General features: G+C 37.4%; 2 protein-coding genes across 2 annotated transcripts in view; one reads left to right on the top strand and one right to left on the bottom strand.

The window, feature by feature from the left end:
* The window catches only part of SELENOP (selenoprotein P), a 60207-nt gene extending 49643 nt beyond the window's left edge, over positions 1–10564 (top strand). The window contains 4 exon segments of the mRNA XM_027101183.1: positions 4520–4735; positions 5475–5687; positions 7309–7426; positions 9137–10564. Of these exon segments, the coding sequence (XP_026956984.1) occupies positions 4520–4735; positions 5475–5687; positions 7309–7426; positions 9137–9724 (1135 nt within the window). The 3' untranslated portion in view covers positions 9725–10564.
* A 94-nt stretch (positions 10565–10658) lies between these two features.
* The window catches only part of CCDC152 (coiled-coil domain containing 152), a 28449-nt gene continuing 20747 nt past the window's right edge, over positions 10659–18360 (bottom strand). The window contains exons 5-8 of the mRNA XM_027101184.1: positions 18034–18136; positions 13289–13416; positions 11420–11503; positions 10659–10826 (exon numbers count right to left, since the gene is read on the bottom strand). Of these exons, the coding sequence (XP_026956985.1) occupies positions 10677–10826; positions 11420–11503; positions 13289–13416; positions 18034–18136 (465 nt within the window). The 3' untranslated portion in view covers positions 10659–10676. The remainder of the gene's footprint in view (positions 10827–11419; positions 11504–13288; positions 13417–18033; positions 18137–18360) is intronic.

The raw sequence follows: 18360 nt of genomic DNA on the forward strand, positions 1-18360 counted from the left end.
GGAAGGATTCTTTTTTTTTTTTGTCAGCGCCACGCGGCATGTAGAATCGTAGTTCCCCAACCAGGGATGAACCCGTGTCCCCTGCATTGGGAGCGTGGAATCTTAACCACTGGACCACCAGGGAAGTCCAAGTTTCTACTTGGATAATTTCTTTACAGGAAAGATAACATCAGAGCCTCTTTGTACTTTCTGCACCTTGTACAGCAGTACTCAGCCCACAGCCATCAATAGGGGTTTGTTTGGACAAAATGCATCGGTAGTGAAAGCGAGGCTTACTTGAAAACCATCACTATCCAGGGCTGCTGTCATTTGAAATTGCTGCTTGCCTTACCTATCATGCGTGTGCTCATTTGTAGCAGTTAGTGAAGAGAATGTATCCCTTTCTGAAAGGGTAGGAATTTTCCATTTTATTTGTACATTTTGAAATTTCCATATCCTTTTCCATGTTCAGCTACTATCACAGCTAACTTATTTGTATGGTACTTAAATTTGTAAAGAATTTACAATAGATTGTTAAAAGCTTCTGTGGGATACCTAGGTCTTCCTGGGAGTGGGACTTCTGTGATGAGAAAAATGAGACCTGGCATCTCTCAGAGAAGAGGTCTCTTTCCTTATTCCTTTCCTTAAATGAAAAAGAAAAGAGCAGAAGTCCTGTGAGATCCCACAGAGATTCAGGTTTTAACCACTGCAAAATAATCTAAGTAGGTCTGTAACAGCAGGAAAGATTTGAAACACCAGGTGACTTTTCTAACAAAGTTCACACAGTTTGGGTTAGGCTAGCACCTGACCACTACAAAGTAAAAGGAAAAAAATTTTTTTTCTTTTTTTAAAAAGACAGCTTACCTCGCTGGCTCAGCAAATGTTTTTCCCTATTATAGTTTGGAAAAGAGCATAACTTGCAGGCCTTCTTACCCTTAGCCCTTCCTCCCGCCCCCGACTGTACCATTAAATCCTAGCTACTGGGGTGTCTAAAAAGGATAGGGAATAAATCAGTAATTGCAAAAACTCCCCCCCGCCCCCATTTTGTGCATGCCAGCACTTGCTACTTTTTAAAAGTTGGTTGCAATAATCAGTCAGAGGTTGTCTCTGCTAGCCAGGTCACAGCCTGAGTGGGCATTGAACTTTGGACTATAGCTGAGGGGCGAGGTAGACAACAGGGACTATAAATATGCGAGTTTCTGGCTGTGGCTTTGTGGAGCTGCCCCAGCTGAGCGAGAGAAAGGAAGCAGCAAGCTAGTCGGAAGGGCTTGTGTAAGTAGAAACTTCGTGTTTTTCCAAACTTGATTCCTTGACAGTTTGGTAAATGATTTGATTTTTGAGTCTTGATAAAATGTTTCTGTCCTTAGAATAGATTTGAAGAAAAGAGATGGGTAAAGAAAAGTAATACAAAAGAAAGAACAAAAGAGTCTAAACGCCGAGTGCAGTGGGGACACTAACAATTCTTGCTGATTTTTGCCCTGCTTTCTGCACAGCTGAGGATGAAGATGCGGGCAGAGGAGGCTGGAGAAATTGAATTCTTTTCCTCTGCAAAAAGTTGTGATGTTACATAGGCAACATTATATGTTCAAGCTTAAATATTTCCTGCCGAAATGCAGAGTGAGAGCTCTAGGGGCAAAACAGCCTGTGGGTTTGAAGAGCAGAGACTGAGATATGGCCTTTCTACAGTGCTGTAGAAATGGCCAGGGATATTGTGAGCAGTTTCAAGGTTAAAAAAAAAAAAAAAAAGAAGGGAGAGCAAGTTTGGTCCACTGTGCGGAAGTGATCATCCTTGAAAGAGTTAAAACCCATGTCAGAATCGGGTGATCTGCGATTAAACGCAATGCCTCGCAGTTTACGTGGTGATGGGTGCTTTCAGGAGAATGAGGGGGGACCCTCAGATACGGGTCTGAAGGTTAGGGGAAGAGGGTGGAAGAAGTTTCTGCGTGTTTTGCCTTTTGATGGGAAATTTTAAACAAATGTAGCTCTGTATGTGGCCAGTGAATCTAGGTTTTGTGATTGAAAGTGGTGAGATTAGTGGAATTCATAACTACATTTTAACGGTTATTGCATCAGCTTCCAGTAAATCTAGTTTTGTTATTTATCTACATTATTTTATATAGTTGTCTGACAGCTGTAATTAATCAGAAGTTTACTATGTAAAAAGTGATTTTAAGGAAACAAAGTAGAACAGCCTATTGATTATAGTAACAGAGGAAAATCTGAAAGTGTGAACTCTGTAATCCACTCTGCCAATGGCTTCTGTTATTTTTTCATCAAAAAAGTAAATGAGAGCAATGGGTGAGATAACCTTTTCATTTGTATTCACTCTCCAGCCAATTGGAATGGTATGCAAAGTAAGGGCGCCAGGCGCTGAGTTTATGCTGGGGTCTATAACTACTGAATTTATATTCTAGAAAGTAGGGAAGATCTAGCCATTCTAGTAAGAAACAAAATAGCTTGAATAATTTTGATGTTTTCTTTGTCATCTTAGGGCATTAAAAAAACCCAGATCCTGGCTACTATAGTTACTAAAGGTGACCCAGCTAAAAACGGTCAATATATTGCAGTAGCTAAGAGGTCATGTGTTGGAATAGGTAGAACCAGTTTGAATCCAGTTTCCCTGTGACTTAGTACCTGTGTGGACTTGGGCAAGATGCCTAAGCTGTCACTTAGCCATAGTTTTCTCAACTGCAAAAGGAGATAATGGTCACATAGTTGTAAGGATTAACTGACATGATATTAAAAAAGTGCTTTGTGCTACCTGCAAATAGTTGTATAAATGCTCGATAAATGGTAGCTATAAGAAGGATAATTGTATCATCAGTATAAGTACTATCCTAAAGAAATTCCCTAGATTTAGTCCAGATATATCCTCTCCTTTTTTTAAGTATTGGAATTTTAAAGATATTAGAATAGTTGGGATGGCCTTAATAAATTATTTAATTTATCCTCTCTTAACACCCCCCCCCCCTTTATTTCTCTTCCTTTAGTTAGGCTCTTACCAAGATATTCTATATAGCTAGGAATTTTGTGGTGTCAAATAATGTGAAAGATAAGCAGGTTTTTAAAAGTTCTCTCTATAGCTACCAGTGCATTAGAGCCCAAATCAATCTGATTTTAGCCTTTCTACTCCCCTCTTAACCCTGGGTTCACTCTAGGTAACTTATCGTTAGCTGCCCACCCTCCCCCCTGCCCAAGTACTTTTACTTTTTTAATCCCAGATCAGTGCCTGAAAATGTGCCAACTTCCTAGTTCTGGAATTTTGTCCTGATCTCTCTCCCTCAGACTTTTTTTTTTTTTTTTTTTTTGCGGTACGCGGGCCTTTCACTGTTGTGGCGTCTCCTGTTGCGGGGCACAGGTTCCGGACGCGCAGGCTCAGCGGCCATGGCTCACGGGCCCAGCCGCTCCGCGGCATGTGGGATCTTCCCAGACAGGGGCACGAACCCGCGTCCCATGCTTCGGCAGGCGGACTCTCAACCACTGCGCCACCAGGGAAGCCCCTCAGACTTTTATATCAAAATGAGCCTGATTACTTTATCTGATTCACTTAGTGTGTCTTAAATAAAAATTAAATCATGTTTGCATATAAATGTATGGATTTTTCTTTCTCTGCTTATCTCTGCTGAATATGCTCTTTTTTCCACCACCTGTCTACAAATCACGTGTTTTATTTGTACCTCTCTGCAGAGAGCGCTAGCCCTTGTTTTGGGAATATTTCTTGTCATGTATTTAATACTTGTACATTTCTTGTCTGAGTATTTCCTACTCAGAGGGGTCATCTTTTTTACCTAAGAATGTGCTATCTAGTCACAGGAACTTCCTGAATGTAGTGGTAGCCAAGAAGTAGACTAATCGAGTGTAGATTCCAGTGAATCTTAAATGGTACAGGGGCCAGTGATTTGCAGTACTTCTTCCTGGTCTGGTGTTTTTTCATTTGTTGGTGTTTGTCTTGGATGTGATAGCAACATTTTGGTAGGCAGTAACATCTGAATCTCTTCATGTTGGTAGACTGCCCTCACTGCCACCTTCTTTCTTCCTGGGTTCTCTTTCCGTGCTGTCTTTTCATTTCTGTGGAGAATCCCCTACTTACCCTTTCCTTTCTTAGATTGGTAGAGGATAGAGAGAAGCAGGGAGAACTTGGTGTGTCTCAAATAAAAATCAAATCATGTTTGCAGAATGTTACTTGGTTGTAGAGGCCACATTCTCAAAATTTCCTTAGACATGTATTTTCTCCTAGACATATATCTTCTACTAGAGAAGTACTTGGCTGCCTGTTCAGGCAGATCTCCACTGCATGCTTACTAAAGTATCTTGCTAAGCCAGATAGTTAAGAGGTACTTTGACAGCTTCCCTGACTCTGGCTGATCTTTTCCCCTTTACAGGAAGATTTGGGGCTAAGAGGCCCAACGTAGTGAGTCCAACAACATGGAGACAGAATCCACTGGCTAGATATTTGTACAAAGTAGAATTGTACCTGCTGGGTTTATAGAAATTCCTTGTTATGACTGTGAAGATGACAGAAAGGTTTTCTCTTTTACAGAATAGCCCCAGCAATGTGGAGAGGCCTGGGGCTGGCCCTGGCTCTTTGTCTCCTCCCCACGGGAGGAACAGAGAGCCAGGGGCAGAGCTCCTTTTGTAAGCAACCTCCAGCCTGGAGCATAAAGGATCAAGACCCCATGCTGAACTCCTATGGTTCAGTGACGGTGGTTGCTCTTCTTCAAGCCAGCTGATACCTGTGCATATTGCAGGCATCTAGGTAAGGTAGTCTTTCTGTGGTCTAGCATTTCTTAAGGGGATAGCTATTAAATACATACATACATAAAATAAAATAAAAATAGAAAAGATATTTTTATTAAATTGCATTTTTGAAAAACTATACAAGTTTGCCTAGAATATGTTAGAGGAAAGAAGACTAGGAGGGTGTTTACAGTTGTTTTCCTGGGGCTATGGAAGCTTCTTCTTCTTTTTGTGTACCTGTATTTTATAGTACCCTACTAAATATGTACTACTTGTGAAATGAAAATGTTCTAAATTGTACTGTTGGAAATGGATTAGTTGTTTCAATATAGGAAGCAGAGACGAGAGCTTTGCTAGAGTAGAATGAACACTAGACTTGCCACCAAAGGTCTTGAGTCATTTAACAAATTTATAAATATATATTTGTTGGGTTATTTGCCAAATATTTATTGGGTACAATTCTCTGTAACTGCGAGATGGCTTAAAAATATACCCTTCACAGGATTAATTTGCGGACTAAATGAGCTGATGTTTGTGCAAGCGCTGAGCATATTGTTTTAACTGAGCATAAGTGCTCAATAAATAATTAGAAAAACAAAAGTTTTAGTCTTTTAAAACAATGCAAAAAAGAGGTATGAGTTAAGTAAAAAATAACAAGAGTTTCATTTAGGAAAATAGAGTGAGGAAAAAGGGAGAAGTCACTAAAATAAAATTAAATGAAATTATTCCTTTTTTTGTATTTTTTCCAAATATTTTAGATTGGAAGACCTGCGAGTAAAACTGGAGAAAGAAGGATATTCGAACATCTCTTATGTTGTTGTTAATCATCAAGGAATCTCTTCTCGATTAAGCTATGTGCATCTTAAAAATAAGGTTTCAGAACATATTCCTGTTTACCAACAAGAAGAAAACCAAACAGATGTCTGGACTCTCTTAAATGGAAATAAAGATGACTTCCTCATATATGACAGGTGTGTACACACATGTATACATATATGCATACACACCCACCCCCCCCAATTAAAAGATACCTGCTTTGTATTTAATTTAATAAGTAATTTAAAATAACACATCTGCTTTTATTACCAAATACTCAGTTTCAAAGTGAGCCCGTTCAAATGTTTGGTTTTAGTATTTTTGAAATGAGTTCTTTTCACACAAGGGAATTCACCACTCCAGTAGGGAAATAAAAAAAATTGACTATACTTTTTTCCCCTGTAAATTAGCATTCTGATTAAATTAAAAAAATAATCAATTTGTACCTCACATACAATTCTAACTTAAAAATTTTGCAGATGAATAACCATACTTTGCAGGCCACTTGCTTATCTCTAATCTAATTACTAAATTTTAAGTTTACATGCCTGCATTTCTGAACTATAAAATATGTTAATTATTTAGGTATAATCGGCATGAATCTGCTTTTGATTCCATGAATGAGTAAAACGTTTGTATTTTCAAGGAACCTCAACGCATACATTATTTGATATCACTGGGACTTCCTTGGTGGTGCAGTGGTTAAGAATCTGCCTGCCAGTGCAGGGGACATGGGTTCGAGCCCTGGTCCGGGAAGATCCCACGTGCCGCGGAGCAACTAAGCCCGTGTGCCACAACTACTGAGCCTGCGCTCTAGAGCCCACGACCCACAACTACTGAGCCTGCGTGCCTAGAGCCTGTGCTCTGCAACAAGAGAAGCCACTGCAACGAGAAGCCTGAGCACCACAAGGAAGAGTAGCCCCCACTGGTCGCAACTAGAGAAAGCCCGCGCTCAGCAACAAAGACCCAATGCAAACAAAAAATGCATAAATAAATTTGACATCACCAACATTTCTAGTTGGTGCTGGTTTTTTTTTTTTTTTTTTGGCTCTTCAGGAATGGTAAGCCAGACTCTGCCAAGGCCTAAGACCTACTTGGTCTTACTCTAAATATGTTTAATATTACATGTCATTCTTTTAGGATTGCAAACTTCTTATTCTGTTGCAAAGTGTAACCCTTTGATAGTCATATAAAATTGTATATACAGGGTAAAATAGGGGTAAGAAGGACATTTCAACTCCACTATTTCTGAAAATGCCAGGCGTTGTATTTCCATTTCTTTCACTGTACTGAAATTTTTGTTGCATCAGATATTTTTTTAAATCAGTGGGCTACTGGCCAAGACTTGAGGATCTTTTTGTTATGCTGTGATTTCTTATTGTGTGGAATTTGTGCTGCTTTAGCAGTTATGAAAGGATCGTGTGATTTGCAGAGCCCAATTTATGATGTCAGTGGTTTGAGCATTGATAGAATTTACAAGTCAATTACAAAATTGTATTTGACCAAGTCACAATAACTAGATTGCATAGTTTTGACATTATTTGTTGTGACATATCTATTTCACATTTCAAAATCAGACTCACTATAGTCTTGTCATGACCTGACCTGGTATACAGTGCCAGGGAGGTTGTTTGAGACCCCATTCAAGGAAATTTACTGGAGTTATGAAAGGGTCTTAGTTATAAGACCATTGAACCTACAAGTACCTATCCCAGATGGTGCATGAGTAGGATCATGATACAGAAAATATTGTAATGACTTTGTTATTTTTTTCAGATGTGGCCGCCTTGTATATCATCTTGGTTTACCTTATTCCTTCCTAACTTTCTCATATGTAGAAGACTCCATTAAGTCTGTTTACTGTGAAAGTAAATGTGGAAACTGCTCTCTCAAGGTATTTTTCTCAATTATTTTTACGTGGAGAAAAGAGGAAATCTTTTAAGAACTATTTAAGTAAGTTAGTGTTTCATGACTAATTAGCTAGTCAATGTTTCTGTTGGTGTACTAAAAATAAACTACAACAGTAATTTTTATTAATATAACTACATATGCTTCCTTTTATGTAACATATACTTTAAAACGTCTTTTCAAGATCCATATTGCTGCTTTTATCTAGAAGAAGTTTAGAAAACAAAAAAATCAACGTAGATTACGTATTTCAATTACCACCGAATGCTATTGCATGAATATAAGTACTTAAAGAATTCAGCCAACATAAAATACATTATTGCAATATTCTGAATGTGCTCATATAAGAGCATAGTGATAGCAAAGATTATGCATGGCATTACCTGAAGTGGAATTGGGGCCCAGATAACTACTTAATTTACCAAGAATGTAAAACTGTCAGCTTTAAAAAAAAAAAAAAAAACAAAACTGTCAGCTTTTCTGTGAAGCCCTTACACAGTGCACTTGGAATTACTGCGTTTATTTCACAATGGAATAACTTTTTTACTCATTACTGATATTTCTCTCTTAACAACCATGAGAATATTTATTCCTTGTCATGAGAGACACTATATTTACAAGTGGTTTATAAAAAAGATACTCAAGGAATTGATTTTAACTTGTATTAACTAAACTTCTTTTCCTCTCAAACTGAGAAGGAAAATAATTCCAAACAGTGTTTCCTTGACAGAGCAAGTGGGCAAAATTCGAACTCAGGTTTAAAAATAATCTTGAATTTTTATTTCTAAAATAAAGGAAGCTCTGCTTCCTTCATATTTTTCCCAACTCTAAAGAAAGCCATTCAGATTTTAATGAATCACTTAAGTTGTTAAGAAGCTCAACAGTTTAATTACTCTAGTTATGTCATTTTTCACATTTTAATCTTCATAATAATACCGTGAGGGTTATTTTACTGCTTTTACAGATGAGGAGACTGAAGTAATGCAAATAAAGTATTAACTCAATGTCTAACTTATACTAAGTGCTTAATGAATGTTAGCAATATTGATTCCTCATTTTTGGGGACTTTTTTTTCAGCATTCTGCATTTTCACAAATGCCTAATAGTTGTAAATATACCTAGGTATATTGAAACAAAGGTAGAAACAATTCTCATAACATGTGTAAAGTTTACAAACATCTGTAAATAGAAATAATATATCGTATTATCTGATATGTCAAATCAAATTGGAGTTTTTCTATTTCATTGCATCCTAGATGCCACCAATTATATGACACATTATTTATGTGTTATTAAAAACTGCTGTCAGTTAGAGTAGGATACAATACTATAAAACTATCACTAGTAGGATGCATTCTAATTTTAAAGATATTAAAATGTGAAAAAAATACATTGTAGAATCAATGAAATATAATAATTGGTTTTTTGGAACCAATACGTATATCAAATTGTTTGTTTTTAATAAAACACTATTAAGTTCTCAAAAGTAATTCAGAAACAACCAAAAAATGTACCATTTATTAGTTGTATGCTAAAATCCAGTGGAATTTATAACTTTTCAAAACCTTCAAAATACCAAATCATATCACTTAGTGAGTGTTTGAATTTCTTATATGTTACCTTTAAAAATCATTTTTTCACGCATTCCTGCTAAATCTATAAATTTGCTGGTAAGTGATTTATAAATTTATTCCAGACACTGGAATATGAAGACTTCTGTAAAAATGTATCTTTGGCTACTGTGGAAAAAACAACCGAGGCTCCACAGCCCCATCACCATCACCATCACCATCACCATCTTGAGAACGGTCATCTTTCAGAGTATCCAAAACCAGAAGCACCAGATAACCCTGAGCATCCCCCTCCTTCAGGTCTTCATCGCCACCATAGGCACAGGGGTCACCAAAGACAGGGTCACTCAGAGAACTGAGATGCATTACAACTTTCTTTTCCACAAAAGAAGCTCTGACGAAGTGGATGCATAAATCAGTTACTCTGAAAATTTCCCAAAGATTCAGAATCAGCTCTGAGTAGCTGATGATGACACTGCCGACATCTGATATTTGAAAAAACAGGGTCTGCAGTCACCTGACAGTGTAAAGACAACCTCCCCTCTTTATGTAGCTGACAGGGCCTTCTGGCGGAGGAGCACGTCACTGAATCTTGACAGTGACGTTTGCCTCCAGCTGCCTGCCACTCAAGTCAGCAGCTCAAGCCTACAGAAGCCGGCACCAAATGAAGCTGAGAGAAGAAGGCAGAAATGTGAAAATGACCTTCAGATTAAACATTTACAATCGGATGTACTGCCTAAGTCAGTCTAGACAATTATATCTCCAGCATTTTTATAAGCTACCTAATTAATAGTGATCCAAAAATAGGAATTGGATTTGTGTACACATGGAGAAATTGGCTTCCACATTTTAAAATTTAAGTCAAAAAATGTTTACCCCCAACCATATTTTTATTACAGGGCAGCTGAAAGGTGGTTGCAGCATTTGGTTCATATGTTTTTCTTTTTCTTTCTCCAGCATTCTACTTGCATTCATGAGAACAGAAACATAAACTATGACCTAGGGGTTTCTGTTGGATAGTTGGCAACTTAGAATGGAGGAAGAACAACAAAGACATGTTTTCCATTTTTTTTCTTTACTTATTTCTCAAACAATATTATCTTTGTCTTTTTAATCTTACGTTTTTAACATATTAAACCTTTAAAGAAAGAAGTGATTTCTGTCTTTTCAGATCCAGAAATACTCATACATGAATATTTTGCTATGATTACATTTTAGATATCCATTTATACTTTTTTTACATCCAAGACTCATATCTTGATTTTTACTATCACATATGAATGAAGTCTTTATATCTTGCTTTCTTTGTCTAGCATTGTATCGTACTCTTTAAAATTTAAGATTGCCAGTCTTGAAAGATAGATGGGAAATGATAAAAGAATGTTGTCCATCTCTTGATTGCTTAGAAAGTATTTCCATAGTCAATGATGGTTCAATAGGTAAACTAAGTCCTATAAACCTGAACTTTTTTATGGCTGATACTATTAAGCAAGAATGCAGAACACGATTGGCAAAAGTGTGCATTTGTTTAAATAAACTCAATGAAGTTTAAAGCTGCCTTTTTGTTTTCATTGTAATTACTTAGTATGTTATATTGACAATAGAAGTGAATTTTCAATTGCTTTTAAAGAAATTAAATAGCAACTAATGAATTTACTTCCATACTCAAAACCGTCTACGCTTAAAGTAAGAATCTTTGCCAGCAAGTTTAAATTGAGAATCTTTGCTAACAGAGAGGCGTTGCTCTAAATCGTGAATGGTATTACGAAGAGCTGCAATCTCCTTGTTTTTTTCTTCTTGAAGATGCTGAAGCTTCTAAAGAGAGCAGAAAAATTTTGTTATTGCAGTTCATAAATAATAAGATTAAGTACAAGGAACAACAGAACAACAGCAAAAACTGTGCTTCTGGTTTAAGTAGAAGTAGGTATTAAAAAAGATACCATATTTTGAAAGGTCTATAATTTTGCTTTTGTGGGATTTAATGGGGTAAAACTGGTACAAGGATACAAAAACACACATTAGCACCATTTGTTTTAGTTTGTTCCATTCTCCCTATATAGCTTGAAATTATAAACCATAAATAAAGGAGTTGAACAAGAAGTAATCTGCTATCTGAGTACCTAAATAACTTCAGAATAGTAAATCAGCCTTAGTTCAAAGTACATTATGGAATTCCTTAGATGGTCCAAAGAGTCAGAGGACTTCTCTAATGTTTTAATTTACTACTAAGATTTACTAGTTTAAATTGAAAGAGACTTATAAAGATTATTAAAAATCTAGTATCTTTATTGTGTGATATATTTTAAGGAGAACTGTTAAGTATGTTGTTAGTAAATATAACCTTTATGAAAACACACTAAGAGAATTAATTTTTTTAAGCAACAGCTGTGCAAGAAAAACTCACATACCCTTCTGTAGATACTGTGTGGCAAAACAGTAGAATCTGGATATGATTTTGATTTAGTTTGAACTCTTGCTAGTTTGGCATCAAACTGAATCAAGTTTAAAAAGAAAGTTGAGAACATTTTAGTTAAACAATTAGAAACAAATGTTTCTATAAATATAAGTATAATCCATTGTATCCTTAGACATATAATCTGTAATTCAAGTGTATTCACTGTATAACAGAAGATAGAAAAGTCTTTAAGAAAGAACAAGGAATACCCAAACAAGATTAACCCTGGCTGCATTTTAAAATTACCTGGGGAGATTTTTTAAAGAACCAAATACCTGGACACTACCTTAGAAATTCTGGGGTGGGGTCAGCATCATTTTTTTCTCAAGACATCAGTTGATTCTATCATGGAGGATTAAGAATCTAGTTAATTAGGGTTGAGAATCTAGTTAACTTAAAGATACATAAAAATATTTTCATGTTACTGTGAGTGTACTTTGTAAAGAATATGTAGTATAATCAACAGTCATGGGAGAAAAACATATACCCTTCTGCAGAAACTTTGAGGCTAAATAGTAGAATTTGGATATGATTTTATTGATTTAGTTTGAACTCTTGCTGGTTTGGCATTAAAGTGAATTGGGTTAAAAAAAATTCTCATGGGCCATTGTTACAGTCATATTTTTTGCAAAATCTTCCATTATAATTTTTCCTTCAGGTTGAATTTAATGTAGCCTCACTGTGAACTAAGAATAAACTCTGAGATTGTGTTCTGGTTTGGGGAGAGAAATGGATTATAGTTATAATGAAGATAAATAGCAAAGAGTTCTGTATATCAAACAACAAACTTGGGCTAGCCAGTGACAGGGCCAGGATGGCAAACAAAATGCACATTCCCAATCAGTGGATTAGAAGTTGATGGCCAATCTTGAAACACAGTCTATTTTATATCAGATGGCCATCCATCCCTCACTGTGGTTTGTGGGTACACTTGACCAGAAGGCAGGAACAGCATCAAAGAGCCTCGAAAGTCAACATCAGTCCCCTTTTGCTCAATAATTATAGAATCTTCAACACTGTATCTCACCAAGCACCTCAGGATACCAAACTTTAAAGAACATGAAAACTAGGTTATCTTAACTAAGTAGGTGAATTCTAACAACGTAAGGTAAAGTGGGAGTCAAGCTGAGGGAAGAATGATGGAAAGGGAGATTAGAAGGATCTAGACAAAAATGTAAAGGGCAAATATATTGTCAAAATATCAATGTCTTTGAGATTCTGACATCTAATTAAACAACCAACTGAGAAGGCTTTTGACCCAAGAACCGGAACCTCAGCCTTTGAGATGCCCTATTTAAAGTCCCTTTAAAAAAATCTGGTTTGTCTGCCTCTATATTTCTACATATTTATTGGGAACAAATTAGTCTCTTTTTATTTTAAATAAAGAAAAAGAAATTTCCAGTTAGTTCACCAGGGTTCCACAATTTCTGCTGAGGAGAGAGTAATGTTTAGGATTAGAAACACTCTCCCCACAGCTGGAATGGTAGTCCTAGAAAGGCTGCATAGACTCAGCTGTAAAATGCAGGTAATATGAGTTATCTGTCTCTGCTGTCAGAGGAAAATACCCTCTCTGGAAACCAGGACCTTTTGAATGACTGAAGAGTCCCACCCTGAGGCCAAGTGCTGAAAGGCAGTGTAGCTAACAGTTGTACTGTACCAGGTTTAAGCATTGCATGTGATGGATGAAGAATGAGCATGTGTGAAGCCCTCTCACAGGGTTGTTTCTAATCCTGAAATTTATCTCACTCTGATGACAAATAACCAAAGTATGGCCTAGACTAAGGGATGCATCCTCAAATCTAGCAGAGCCTTAAACACTTACCTCTAGCTGTAGTTTGATTATTTCACTTTGTTTTTCCTTTTCTTGATTTCTTAACTTTGCATTTAACTCTGAGATTTCCACCTCCTTTTTCTCTATCAGTTCTTTATTCTTTTCTTCACTTAATTCAACTGCATAAAAACATAAATTCATCTTAACATTTCAAAAATCTTAAAAGATTTTTTTTGAATTTTAAACAATCTACAAGAAAGTGGAATTTATTAATAAAAACATGTATTTTAGAAACTGTTTACATGCAGGGTAGCTTTTATATATTTTTAACAAGCCCCTGAAAAATGCTTGCGACGCAAAGGTTGCCCATTGAATGCTTTTGAATGAATAATTTGTACTCTTAAATATCTAGAGAGTAATACTCTCTAAATGCCTAGAGAATAAATAGGAGATTTAATGGTTAAAGAGGGACACATCCTGGGTTCCTAGTTATAGAAGGCCTCAAATTACAGGATGACTCTAGAACTACATCAGCTTTTTCTGGCTCCCTCACCATTTCCCTTCATAAGCATTTTGTCCAATAAATTTCTTTGACTGTCTACTCCCATCTTGTCGGCTCCTTGGAGGACCTGAGCTAGCACAAGAAAACAGGTATGATGGGGCACTTACTGCTTTGTAAGAAACGAGGAAGCCATCATTAGTGGTATATGGAGTACTGGTAGTTCCTAGTACACAACGGGGGTCTGATTGCTGAAGATTTTACCAGAAGTAATCTGGGGGAAATGTCCTGGTGGAGGTGAATGCCTTGCAGGTAATAGTTCAGGCATTTGAAAGATAGAGGGAAACGATGCCCACAAAGACAGTAGAGTTGGAGAGTTACTGCTAAATTAAATTGACATCCTACTGAGGGATAATGAGAAACAGCTGTTAACAAGAATTTAACGATTTAAAGAATAGGTGTGGCTAATTATTAGAGAAATGCAAATCATAACTACAATGAGCTGTCACCTCACACTGGTTAGAATGAGCATCATCAGAAAATCTACAAACAATAAATGCTGGAGAGGGTGTGGAGAAAAGTGAACCCTCTTGCACTGTTGGTGGGAATGTAAATTGATACAGCCACTATGGAGAACAGTATAGAGGGTCCTAAAACACTAAAATAGAACTACCATATGACCCAGCAATCCCACTACTGGGCATATACCCAGAGAAAACCATAATTCAAAAAGACACATGCACCCCAGTGTTCATTGCAGCACTATTTACAATAGCCAGGTCATGGAAGCAACCTAAATGCCCACTGACGGACAAATGGATAGAGAAGATGTGGTACATATATACAATGGTATATTACTCAGTCATAAAAAGGAATGAAATTGGGGCATTTGCAGAGACGTGGATGGACCTAGAGACTGTCTAGAGTAAAGAGTAAAGTAAGTCAGAAAGAGAAAAACAGGGCTTCTCTGGTGGCACAGTGGTTGAGAGTCTGCCTGCCGATGCAGGGGACACGAGTTCGTGCCCCGGTCCGGGAAGATCCCACATGCCGCAGAGCGGCTGGGCCCGTGAGCCATGGCCGCTGAGCCTGCACGTCCAGAGCCTGTGCTCCGCAACGGGAGAGGCCACAACAGTGAGAGGCCCGTGTACCGCAAAAAAAAAAAAGAAAAAAAGAAAGAGAAAAACAAATATCGTATATTAATGCATATATGTGGAATCTAGAAAAATGGTACAGATGAATGGGTTTGCAAGGCAGAAATAGAGACACATGTAAAGAACAAACGTATGGACACCAAGGCGGGGGGATGGTGGTCGTGGGATGAATTGGGAGATTGGGATTGACATATATACACTAATATGTATAAAATAGGTAACTAATAAGAACCTGCTGTATAAAAAAAATAAAACTCAAAAAAAAAAAAAAGGAAAACAAAACAAAAAGAATAGGTGTGAGAGCCAGAGGGACTCTTTGGTAGCTTACAAACAGACTCTCACCAACTCTAGTGGAAGAGCAGGTAGAGCTGAGCAACAGAAAATCTAATCATTAAAGTTGCAGAACTCCAGAGATGCTGAAATGTTCAGCCAAAACAGGTCTGCTATGCTAAATCAGGGTCCTAGTTGGGAACACCTAAGATCCTGAAAAATAGGACAGGAACATCTGGATAAACACCTGTGAGGAAGCTGGCTGTGACAACTCCCCTAAATGCTCGGAAATTGCAGACCTACTTTTTCCTGTTAAGAACTAGCACTAACCTAGCTGATGAAAGATGCTGCAGAGGCTCCTCTCAGAAGATGCCCTTCCCTCCTCTTTTGGCTGCTAGGCCAATAACTAGGGTTAAAGCGCAGTATAACCTGGTTGGGGGAGTGCTGGGGCTGATAAGGGGGGAAAGTGATTATACCCCAGAGAGCCTCAAGAATTAGCTAGGTTGTATTGGAAAGAGCCATGTGAATACCCTTGAGAACGGACTTTGAGGGTGCTGGATAGAAGAAGACTGAAAGTAAGACTAGGTAAGCAAGAATTCATTGACTTGAAGATACATACTCTTTAGGGACAGGGGACATAATACCCTAGCAAGGACCTAGGATATGCGACAAACTCTGTTAGAGTAGCCTTAGACCTCTAGGGAAAGCCCTGGCCAAAGCTGAGTGAAGTGGGAATACCTGAGATGCCCTGGCAGATAGTAGAGAAAGGCATAAGGAGGCTCTCGAAAGTTGGCATGCTTGAGTGGATATGTTACGTGAGGCAAGATAACTCAGCAAAAGATCATGTTCCTTAGGAGGGCCCAGAAGACACACTATTAACCAAGACCACAAGGAATGTGCTGGTGAGAGAAAACCCAGCACCACCAAGAAGTTCAATGGTTGCTCTCATCTGCAAGCTTGGGCTGACAGAAGAGGTGGGTATAAAGTTGGGCTCATTAATATCTATGCGGATGGTGTCCCCCCTCCCCCACCAAGCTGTAGAAGCCAGATGATGGTGCTTAACTGCCAAAACCCAGGAGGCCACAATTATCATAATGAGCAGGAAGGTCAGAGAGCGGCCAGAGGGGCGTGATTTTCGACAGCTGTAGAGTTAGGTAATAGATGAGCAGCCAAGCTGCTTAACACCTAGTACAAAAGAATCCAAATGGAGGAACAGGAGGCTGAGGGTACATGCCCCAGTTAAAAATTATTATCCTTTGCTCGGTTCCCCAGTCTGAACCACGTTTTTGGTCTAGAACCCGCTGGCTGAAAAGACACGGTTAGGTCCCTAGGAGGAAGAACATTTCAACAATCCCTCTTGTAGGTTTCTCCTGAGGAAGAAACATCCACAAGAACCATGGAGAACCTGCTACCTGAACTCCTATGGAGAAGTAGGTATGTGTAGTATAAGGAGGGGACAGTTGTGGCCATGAAAATGCATCTTTCAGATCTCCAGCTTCAGGGAACATAATTGGCTCATTGTCTTCATGACCATGTTTATGCTGAGCTCATGATTCCCAAGAGCTGCTCCTAGCCAGTGACTGAACTTGGCAGGGACACTAAGGCAGACTTGTTCCTGAGAGTTGCTGAACTTGGTTGATGGGCAAATTTGGCCCAAGTTTGCTGAAACTTTCTTATAAGTGTGTCACAGTCTAAGACTTCTGCCCAACACACCTTCCTTTCTTCTCTTCTTCACAGAGGTTAGACCTGTATCATAAACCCACAGCTAACCCCGTCTCCCCCAGTTCCCTCCCTATCTACCCTCACAAATGTTTGCCTTAACAAACCTCTTGAATGTCTAATTCTGTCTAGGCATCTGCTTCTCAGAGAACCCAAAGAAACTGCAAAACTCTTCTCTAAAGTGACTATAATTTTGTAGTCCCACTAGTAATGTATGAGGGCTCCAATAGCTCCACATCCTCACCAACACTTGGTATTGATAGTTTTATAGAAGATTTTAGCAGTTCTAAGAGGTGCAATGTGGTATCTCATTGTGGTTTTAATTTGCATTTCCCTACTAACCAATTATGTTGAGTGTGTTTTCATGTGCTTACTTTTCATCCGTATTTCTCTGGGGAAGTGTCCAAATATTTTGCCCATTTCCTTACTGGGTTGTTTCACTTCTTATTGAGTTGTAAGAGTTCTTCATAGATTTTGGACATAAATCCTTTATCAGCTATGCATTTGTAAGTATTATCTCCCTGTCTGTGGCCTGTCTTTTCATTTTCTTAACAGTGTTGAAGGACAGAAGTTAATAGTTTTGAAGAAGTTCAATTTAGAACTTTTTTTCTTTATTTTTTGTACTTTTTGTTTCTTTCTAAGAAATTGTGGCTAACTCAGGGTCACAAAGATTATCTTCTATGCTTTCTTCTACTTGTCTTATAGATGTAGGTTTACATTCAGACTTATCATACATTCCAAGTTAATTTTTGCATACGGTGTGCATCTAGGCTCATTAAGAAAGTTTTTAATACCTTTATGAAACCAGTTAACTCTCAACATAATTTCATGAGACTTTGCTGAAGGAAGAATATTTCATTAGTGAAATTATATTCAATATGCTGAGTATATAAATATCAAAGTTAACTATACATTTTATATTAATTTTACAATGATATTAACTATTTCACATTAAATAATGTTAAGTGCAAACTCCATGAGTCCAATTTCTAAGTGTTATAATTTATATCACATAAATATATATAAAGGAACAAAAACTAAATTCAAATGTGTCAAGGCAATGTTTATTCAGAATACTGGCAATTACTGAAAAAAGTTTATATATCTGTGTAAATTGTTTTATGGTATCTTAGAATTCAGTAAATTTTAAAACTTACCTTTTTTCTGCATATCTTGATAAAGTTTTGTTATTTCTGTCTTATGTCCCTCCTCTTTGATTTTCATTTCACTCATAAGTTTGGCAATACTATTCTTATATTCCTAAAGATTAAAATATACATTCATCCTTCAATTTGAGTATGTGTAGACAACTTTTGATTAATTAGAAAGATGAAATTTTCAGTTTATATTAATTTTTGGTATATAATCATATCTAGAGGGGAAAGATATTGTTCATTGTTTGAATGCTCAGCTTTGAGAAGGACCAATTTCTGGTCCAAGTAGATAGAGACCATCTAGAGACAATGATTTTTTAAAAAAATTTA

Source organism: Aethalodelphis obliquidens, unplaced genomic scaffold, assembly GCF_003676395.1.
Source record: "Aethalodelphis obliquidens isolate GAN/ISIS:26980383/991018 unplaced genomic scaffold, ASM367639v1 scaffold4, whole genome shotgun sequence".
Lineage (NCBI taxonomy): Eukaryota > Metazoa > Chordata > Mammalia > Artiodactyla > Delphinidae > Aethalodelphis > Aethalodelphis obliquidens.